Genomic DNA, 8,934 nt, shown 5'->3' with positions numbered 1-8,934 from the left:
CCCTCCTCTGTAGGAAGGGCGCCCCGCTCAGGGGTTGCTGTGTGCGCTTTATGAGCCCTTAGCACAGCCCTTGGTGCACAGACCCATTCTCCAAAATCCACCCAAGCCTTCAGTGGCTTCACAGAGGAAGTGGCGGCTGAGCAGCTGCCTCAGAGGATGAATTAGAATTTCACTAAGGTTATTTATCTGTCCCTTTGGCCACTACCATCCTGGTTCTGTCCCCACAATTCCCAGCAGGGTTGAGCTGAGGCTGAATTTAGGTTGGGGCAGGGCCTGGACTAGGGTGAGGCAAGTGAGGCATTTCAGGGGCACCAACTCAGTAAGCAAGATAAACAGTATTTTAATGCAATATTGTAAAAAAAAAAAAATTGCAAAAACCCATGATGAATAAAGTATCGAAATTTTAATATAAAGATAGGATATGACCTTGCATTTGCAAGACACTGCTTTCTTTTCTTTCCCCTTGGGGAGGGACAGGGCAAGGGTGACTGCTTTCCTCTTTAAAGAGTTCATTATTAACCCAAAAACTAAGAGGCCGGAGAACCCCCTACCCCACACCCCTTGCTGCTGCCCTGCCGGCTGGTCCCAGGTGCTCCGCAGGTGTTCACTCCCGAGCGCTGATACTCCCCCGACTCCACCCGCCCACCTCGCGCCTGGTCAGTTTCGATTTGCTGCGCCTGCGCAGGATAGAAGGCGCCGGGCCAGCCCGAGAGTGCTCCGCCCCCCCAGGCTATGAAAGGCTGCTCGGCACGGGGTCCCGCCATCGCTGGGCTCCGTGTCCCTCCGCGCAGGCGGGCGGCCCCGGAGAGCTAGTGCCTGCGAAGGCGGCGGCGGCGCCCCGTCCCCTGATATCATGGTGAGCATGCGTGGAAAGGCCGGGAGGCGAGGAGCGGGCCTGGCACGGGATAGCGCCCTAACGGAGAACGGGAGTGTTGGGGCATTTTCGGGAGGAAGTGGCATGCAAATAATACCAGGAAATAAGGTTCCTGGCTTGTGTTGAGACTCTCTTGGCAGTCCAGTGCATCTTTGAGGTGGGAGAGAATCGAGACAAGGTGGGGACAGTGGGATGGGGGGCGGCCACTGGAAAAGAAAGGGATCCCAGGGGCTGCCGACCGAATGGCGTGCGCCCCCCTCCCTCGTCTCCTCTGCCTGGGGCCTCGTCTGGGAACCCAGTGGGCCAGCTCAGCTCAGGCTGCTGGCGGGAGGCGGAGCTAGTGTAGAGAAGGCAGTTTACAGTAAAAACTGTTGTCACTTGGCTTTTAGCTGGCAGGAAAACAAGTGGCTGAGAGAGGTGCTGTGACATGCAGCAGCATGGTGGGTAGAGCTTATACCCTGAAGGCAGGTGCCCGTACTGCCCAGTCCTGTGCAGGCACAAAGACCAGGACTGAGGCTGGGGGGGCGGAGGGGGGCGGCGAGAGGCCGGTGGCGAGAGCAGAGGAGGAGGTGGCACGCGCCAGTGAATGAGGCCCTTTGTTCAGTGCTCTCCTGCCCTGCCCCCCACCAGTCCTTCTGTGGGACCATTGTCCCCCCCATCCAGGACAAGAGAGTATTATCTGTTGCTACCATTGTTGGGGGAAGGGAGGCAGTCTTTGGGTAACCCTTTTTCACCCACAGCCTCCTCTGCACGCTCAGAGCGAGGGCAGCTGTGGCTGTGCCCAGACATAAGGCGCTTGCCCCCAAAGAGGTCATCCTCAGTAGATGTGGAGAATACAACAGTTAGGGGGTCCACTCTAGAACCACTGCCTCAGGCCCTCCCTGCACGCACTTCCAGCACATATTCCTTTAGCGGAGGCAGCTGTGGGCAACTCTTGAGTCTACAGCTCTGACTAGAAGCAAGTTAAGAGTCTAGGAAAACTCAGACAAGCGTGCTCTTCATCCTCCACAACCGGAAGTGGTTGGTACAGAAGAGAGAGAGCAAGTCCACTACCTGCAGGGTACCTGTAAATCAGGGCTGCAGAGCTCCAAGCAGGGAAGGGTTCCTGGTGAGAATGAGGCCAGAGACAAGCGAGCAAGGTAGCCACCAGTGACCCGACTGACATCTGTGCTTCCTCTCCTCACACAGAATAGAGGCTTCTCTCGAAAGAGCCATACGTTCCTGCCCAAGATCTTCTTCCGCAAGATGTCTTCCTTAGGGGCCAAGGACAAGCCTGAGCTGCAGTTTCCCTTCCTGCAGGATGAGGAGACAGTGAGCACGCTGCAAGAGTGCAAGACGTTCTTCATCCTTCGCGGCCTGCCCGGGAGTGGCAAGTCTGCTCTGGCCCAGGTCATCATGGACAGGTACCGTGACAGCACCAAGATGGTATCTGCTGACACTTACAAGATCACCCCCGCTCAGGGAGGCTTCTCCGAGGCGTACAAGCGGTTGGACAAGGATCTGGTTGACTGCTGCCGCCGGGACGTCCGAATCCTTGTGCTGGATGACACCAACCATGAGCGGGAGCGGCTGGAGCAGCTCTTTGATATAGCCGACCAGTACCAGTACCAGGTGGTACTGGTGGAGCCCAAGACGCCATGGCGGCTGGACTGTGCCCAACTCAAGGAGAAGAGCCATTGGCCGCTGTCGGTTGACGAGCTGAAGAAGCTGAAGCCGGCGCTGGAGAAGGACTTCCTGCCACTCTACTTTGGCTGGTTCCTGAGCAAGAAGAGTTCTGAGAGCCTCCGAAAAGCTGGCCAGACCTTCTTGGATGAGTTGGGGAGCCACAAGGCTTTCAAGAAGGAGCTGAGGCACTGTAGGTGGCGGGGTGGGCAGGATGGGGGGTTAGCCTCATATTTGTACAAGGTGCTGCTTGCACAGGACCACGGTGTGCGCAGCGCACTGGGGGCGAGTGGGGATGCGGGCGGAGGCTCACCTACCACCAGGGAGAGGTAGCCTTGGGTAGTGGGAGCACAGTGGCATAATGGGGAGAGGTGCTTCCCTCCCGCTTCACCCTTCTCCCCAGTTCCCCTCTTCGGGGGGAATCCGGACCACTGACCCTTGTCTTGGGGGGGGGGGACGGACAAAATTACTGTCATACCAGAAAACGTGTCAGCATTTCATATAACCTTGGAGGAAGAATCCGGCCCAATGTTTTCAAACTCATTTTTAGCAACAGAACCATTTTTTTCTAAAATAAAACGTTCCGTGGAATCCTGTGCTGCAAAAGCATTGTAACTAGGACTATCGTGACTTCACTGGGGATGGTTCCCAGGCCTCGGGCCACCCAGCGCAGCCCCTGCGGCATCCCATGTTTCAAAGAACAGCCCCCTGCCCAGTCCAAACACCCTCACTTTGCAGCTGGGAAAACGGGCCCAGATGGGCTGTGGGATTTGGCCAAAGCCCTAGTGGGGACCTGGCTCTGGCGACTCCTGCCGGAGCCTCCCCAGGGCTCTCTCCGGGCGAGGGCAGTTGGCCCAGCGATGGGGTGGGTTTGGGTAAGGAAAGGCCCTAGCGGCCCGCCTTCTCCAGTGGCCTGTTGGGGATATGTCACCCACTAATCCATCTGTTTCTTGAATCCACTCTAGCTCCCCCAGATTTTTAGGTTATCTTCATATTCGAAATGCCCCCTGCCACCCACCCACCGTATCTGTGTTGCTCGGAGGCCGGTAATTTGTGCCTGGGTTCTCAGACTCGGCTCCTTAGCTTGGATGCCGGGCAACCAGGGGATGGCGGAGCCTGCAGCGACACTGGCCTGGTTCGAGCCCTGAACCTGCGAATGGCTTGAGAAAGGCACAGCTGGTAGGGCTCCTGGGTACAGCTGGTGGCTCTGCCCTAGACAGCGACTGCCTCTGAGGCAGCTTTTTACCCTTATGAACGGGAAGCCCCTTGCACATGGGATACAGCAGGAGAAAAACATGCCAGGCCCAGAGGATGATCTGCTCTCGGAGTAGAGGCCCCCTCCGTGGAAGTGAGTGACGTCCTTGCGGGTACTTGATTCTGGGGATGAACAGGCAAAAACCTAGTGACTTCTAAGCTAGCCCCAAGGCCGGGAGTCTGGAAGTTGAAATCACAGATACTGCAAACCTTCTCCTGTCTACCAGCCACATAGTGTCAGCCCATTACATCCCCAGACGCAGGATATCCCAGGCCTAGTATAGGCCCTCACACGTTAGGCAAGACTGTGAGGTACACGACATAGTATGGCGACCAGGTAATCCTCCCACTGAGTGAAATAGGTGCTATTAATAGTTACCTGGGTGATTGTGGGAAACCTGGGGTGTACGGTCACCCTGATTGTTGGACTCCATTGACAGGTAAGGGTCAATCACTTGGCCCCTGTCAGATGGCTTTTAAGTGGGCTGGGATGTTAATTATGCTCCTCCTGGCTCCTCCCATTTGTTATCACATAGTTCCTGACCATCTTTTTTTCTTTCTCCCCCACTTTTCATGTCCGGTGGGTCCTGCCTTGTGGGTATGATGCCGGTGAATCGCATTCCTTTGGCTTACGTTGCCCACCTCTGGGTTACAAGGGCTTTAGTGTTCAGGTCTGGGGAAGAGATGTAAAAATCTGCAGAACGTAAAATACCAGGGAATTTAAGCATCTTTTTATAGCTCTGGAGTTGCTATTTGTTTGATCAACTAATGAATAAATGAATTACAGTGGACTGCTCCAGAATTATGCTGTTGGATTTTTTTACTCGGCCTCAGTGCTCTTGGCAGTAGGTGTTGGGGTGCTCCTGCTTTGCCCTGACAGCGCCTCTCTCCCACTCTGCAGTTGTCTCTGCGGATGAGCCCAGGGAGAAGATTGACCTGGTCACCTACTTTGGGAAGAGACCCCCGGGCATGCTGCACTGCACGACCAAGTTCTGCGACTATGGGAAGGCTGCTGGGGCAGAGGAGTATGCCCAGCAGGACGTGAGTGCTCCCCAGGGACACCGGCGGAGGTGGGGAAGGGGCAGGCATCTGGAGGTGGGCGGTGGCGTAAGGCAGGGTCCAGAAACCAGATGGCAGCTCAAGAAAAATGGCATCTCCTGCTCCAGTTCTCCCCCCATGGACAGCTCAGCTGCACACACCTCCGGCGTCCACTCTGGGGCCCCGCCCGCGGTGCCGCCAGCCTTCACGGGAGTTCTCAGGCTTGCCCACCAGTGCTTGCTCTCCTGTAGGTTCATGGCGCGTGCTGGTTGGGGGCAGGCTCCAGCTCCGGCCCCAGTAAGCCTACGTTCAGTCCCACAGGCCCTGAGGCTTCTGCCCGCAGGTATGAGGACTGGCCTTGCCCCCCAGAGTAGGGAGTGACAAGGAGTAGTGAGGCTTATTGGCTTAGGGGACCCCTTCCTCACCTCGCAGCTGCAGTTCTCGCGCACAGTCCCTGCCATGGTGAGCTCGTGGGAGCACCGGGATGCCTGGGTGTACGAGGCTGCCTCTAGCCTCCTTCCGGTCGCTTCTCCAGCACAAGGCCTTCCTCGATCCTCCTCCCACCTCTCTGGCAAGGTTAACGCAGCCATTTGCCCGTGTGGTCAGTGGTTTCCTACTCATGGAAGCTCCCTGAGGGCGGAGCATTTTTAATTTTGGTTCAGCCCTGTATTCCTAGCACTTATCATAGCTGCGTAAGTGCGTAACACTTTCCACTACCATCTCTAACCGCTCATCCATTTAGCGATGTGTGTTAAGCATCTTTTATATGCTAGACAGTTAAAACCAAGGATTGTGAGCAAAAATAGAATTGTGTATGGTCAGATGGAAGAGATGGGCTTTCTCAAGAGAACCAGGTATAACCAGATGTGCAGTCAGGTGTAAGCCAAGGTGTACAGAGATTTTGCTCAAAGGCCTTTATTTCTCGACTTTCCCTGTCCTCCCAGGATATGGCCTGGCCACCAGGGTGCCTATTACCAGGGGGAGCTGAGTAGTGACGACAGTAGCAGTTACGTGCCCAACGCCATTCTAAGCCCTTCACCCAGTCACCCCCGTAACCCTCCCACAGGGCCGGCTGTAGTGCCCCTTCTGTTTCACAGGTGAATAAGCCAACGTGGGTAGGTTCGGCAGCTGGCTCTCTGCCCTGCAGCCAGTGAGGGGGGAGAGATTCTGAACCCAGGAAACCTGCTCTGAACCCTCACCCCTCTGCCACCTTGGTTTTTTCCACATCAGCCAAGAGTCCGTGGAAAGACACCCCCAACACTACATAAACTGTGTGCTGTGGATGTCTGTGGGTGAGGTGCCGTTACCAAAGGGCGCTGCTTGGCTGTGCTCACCTGTTAGCCCCAGCCTTTGCGGCTGTCCTCTCTGGAGGCCACCGCCTCTAGCGTGGTCCTCATTGTCACTCTCTGCAGGTGGTGAAGAAGTCTTACTGCAAGGCCTTCACGCTGACCATCTCTGCCCTCTTTGTCACGCCCAAGACGACGGGAGCCCAGGTGGAGCTCAGTGAGCAGGAGCTGCAGCTGTGGCCAAACGACGTGGACAAGCTGTCTCCCTCGGACAGCCTGCCCCGGGGCAGCCGTGCCCACATCACCCTCGGCTGCGCGGATGAAGTGGAGGCGGTGCAGACAGGCATCGACCTCCTGGAGATTGTGCGGCAGGAGCGGGGGGGCAGCCGAGCCGAGGAGGTGGGTGAGCTGACCCGGGGCAAGCTCTTCTCCTTGGGCAGTGGGCGCTGGCTGCTGAACCTGGCTAAGAAGATGAAGGTCAGGGCCATCTTCACGGGCTACTATGGGAAGGGGAAACCTGTGCCCACACATGGCAGTCGCAAGGGGGGTGCCTTTCAGTCCTGCACCATCAACTGAGTGTTCTCTCTACCCTTCACGTGCTCCTCGCTCTTTAGAAGGGAAGGGGGTTGAGTGGGAAGCACACCCTCTGTTTGATCTTTAAGATTTTTTTTTTTTTACTCAGTTAACCTTCCTGTAACTTTTTAAAAACTGGTAAAATAACCGCCCTTCTTTTTCTGCCTACCTTCTTCCTAACACTCCAACTCTCAACACAAAAGGGTGGGGGGCAGCTACCATTCAGGAACCTGGCCCAAAGCTGATAAGGCTGGGCCTGGAGCCGCAGCCACAGCCCTGCTTTCAGTTATTAGCGCCCTGAGCCCAGGTCCACAGCCGCACCCTGGGCTGGCTGGTCGGGGAGAGACCTCAGTGCTCCATGTCCCTACAGCCACAGAGCACTGGTAGTGGGGGTGGATGCGAAAAGGAAGGATCCCTGGGCCTTGATCCCGTTTCTTAATCAGTGTAGCCCCAGGACGGCTGGGGTTATTTTCCAGGGTAGAAAAAGGGGGTTTGCCTCCCACCTGGGGTCCTAAGTGCCTGTCCTTCCTTCTTCACACTGTAACTAGATAACAGTTTGATAACTAGGGAAGAAAACAATAAGCAGCAGCCACATCCCAGGCTGGCTGCTGGCTGCACCCCAGGAAGGGGATGGGGTGGCCATCCTTTCCAGTGGTGTGGCTCTGTTGTACGGGTGGGAGATTGAGGCCAGAGACAGTGCTTGGTGGGGACGCTCCAGTCTTGCGGTCTGCCCAGCCCATCTTGCCTCCCTGGTGCCTCCGGAGGCCTCTGTGCCTCCTCTAAAGGGGGCTGGTGGGCACTAAGAGCCAAGGGAGTGGACTCCTGACCATTCAGGGCTAAGCCCCGCCTGGAGCCTCTGGGAAGGGGTTTTTAACACTGACATATGGGTTGTGGTTCCTGGGGTGCCCTCGCTACCCTCCGCTCAGTAACAGGGCCTTGCTAATTAGGTTGTTACTTGACAAAAGTGCTTGGGATTTGAGTTACCATCCTGGCTTTGCCCAACCTCAGCAACTTGTAAGACTGACAGTGAAATAAATCATGTTAATCCCAGCTGTGTGCAGTCTCTCTCACCCTTCTGTGCCCTGCGCATCTTCCCTGGGCCGAGGGCTGGGGGTGTTAGGACTGGCTTTGTCCTACAGCTTGGGGCCATCGGTCCTGTCTCCCCGCTGCTGGCTGGGCACAGCTGTGGCGAGGTTGGGCAGCTGAACAGTGTTGGCTTTCATGAAGAGGCAGAAGGGAGCGAGGCTGTCTGAGACGCACACACAAATGGGGGGGTTGGCTGGGTATGAGGGACACAGAGCCTCTCGTCCCGTTATCTCCTCAGACAGGCCCACAGGTGTGCCCAGCCCAGCCCAACTTCTCAGAAAAGCAAGACCCCCAACTCCTAGCTTGGGCCTCCCCAGTTCTCCACAGGAGGCCACCCTCAGGCCAGTGCTGCCACAAGCAAAGGAAGGCCTGACGTTCAGAGTCTCTTCCAGCCAACAGGGGCTTGGACGGCTATACAGGGAGTTTCCTAGGCCTAAAATCAGTCATCACTTGGCCACGGCCTTGGCACCAAAGAGGGGGACTAGAAAGAAAAGGGCAGGGGCTCTGAAGGAAGAGCAACTGTATCATCTGCTTGGTTCAAGGTCTTGCCCTTCCACGCCTACTACCAAAGCAGCAAAACCCTGAGTTTCAACCAAAGCCTCTAGTGCCTGCCTGGAAATCCAACACGATCCCTCCCACGAACACTAGGCTGGACCTGACCAGTCCCACACATGGCCACTGCTCCCTTCCCCAGCCTGCGTCCCACAGAGAAAGGGGAGCCGGTCGAGTAGCAAGGGCGCTTGCCAAAAATGGCGTTTCCAACTGTGAACTAATGTCAACAGCCTGTCTCCCTGGGAAAGGGTCTGGCAGTCAAGGAGGCGGGGTTTTCACCTTGTCTCTTCCTCCCTCAAGCCTGCACTGGCACAGGAACTGAGAGTCTGGGTAAACCTCCTCTGTCTAGGTTAGCCTGGCCTGATACTTGGCGTCTGCCCATGCTCTATGTGAGCTTTGGATACGCAGATTCTAGTGATTTCTGGTGGCCCGCACCAAAACATAAGCATGCTTTCTGAACTCAGTTCCCTATGACTGACATCAGACCAGGCCCAGCGGCACATGCAGCGCCTGCTCAGCACTTACGTGCGCAGCAGGTTTGGGAGAGGCACCCAGCACCCCACCGGCTGCCAGCCTTTGGGTGCCCTCAGCCCCCGCAGAGCCTAAAGT

The 8,934-nt window shown here is 56.4% G+C and overlaps 1 protein-coding gene across 1 annotated transcript; it reads left to right on the top strand.

Annotated features, from left to right (window-relative positions):
* The first annotated feature begins 725 nt into the window (after positions 1–725).
* On the top strand, positions 726–7,731 carry CNP (2',3'-cyclic nucleotide 3' phosphodiesterase). The gene is made up of 4 exons (XM_054593650.1): positions 726–856; positions 2,063–2,729; positions 4,692–4,831; positions 6,241–7,731. Exons 1-4 carry the CDS (start codon positions 854–856, stop codon positions 6,688–6,690), a joined length of 1,260 nt encoding a protein of 419 aa, XP_054449625.1. The 5' UTR covers positions 726–853; the 3' UTR covers positions 6,691–7,731.
* Positions 7,732–8,934: the final 1,203 nt, after the last annotated feature.

The sequence above is a fragment of the Pteronotus mesoamericanus genome, unplaced genomic scaffold (assembly GCF_021234165.1).
Source record: "Pteronotus mesoamericanus isolate MK-2021 breed Mesoamerican mustached bat unplaced genomic scaffold, CSHL_Meso_final scaffold_476, whole genome shotgun sequence".
NCBI lineage: Eukaryota > Metazoa > Chordata > Mammalia > Chiroptera > Mormoopidae > Pteronotus > Pteronotus mesoamericanus.
Note: the sequence above shows the minus strand (reverse complement) of the source record. Positions and strands in the feature narration are given on the sequence as shown.

What these genes read in the sequence shown, in the direction of transcription:
- CNP (XM_054593650.1), top strand. An exon ending in CAAGAAGGAGCTGAGGCACT is followed by an intron (nt 2,730 to 4,691) that starts GTAGGTGGCGGG and finishes CCCACTCTGCAG; the next exon opens with TTGTCTCTGCGGATGAGCCC. An exon ending in AGGAGTATGCCCAGCAGGAC is followed by an intron (nt 4,832 to 6,240) that starts GTGAGTGCTCCC and finishes CACTCTCTGCAG; the next exon opens with GTGGTGAAGAAGTCTTACTG.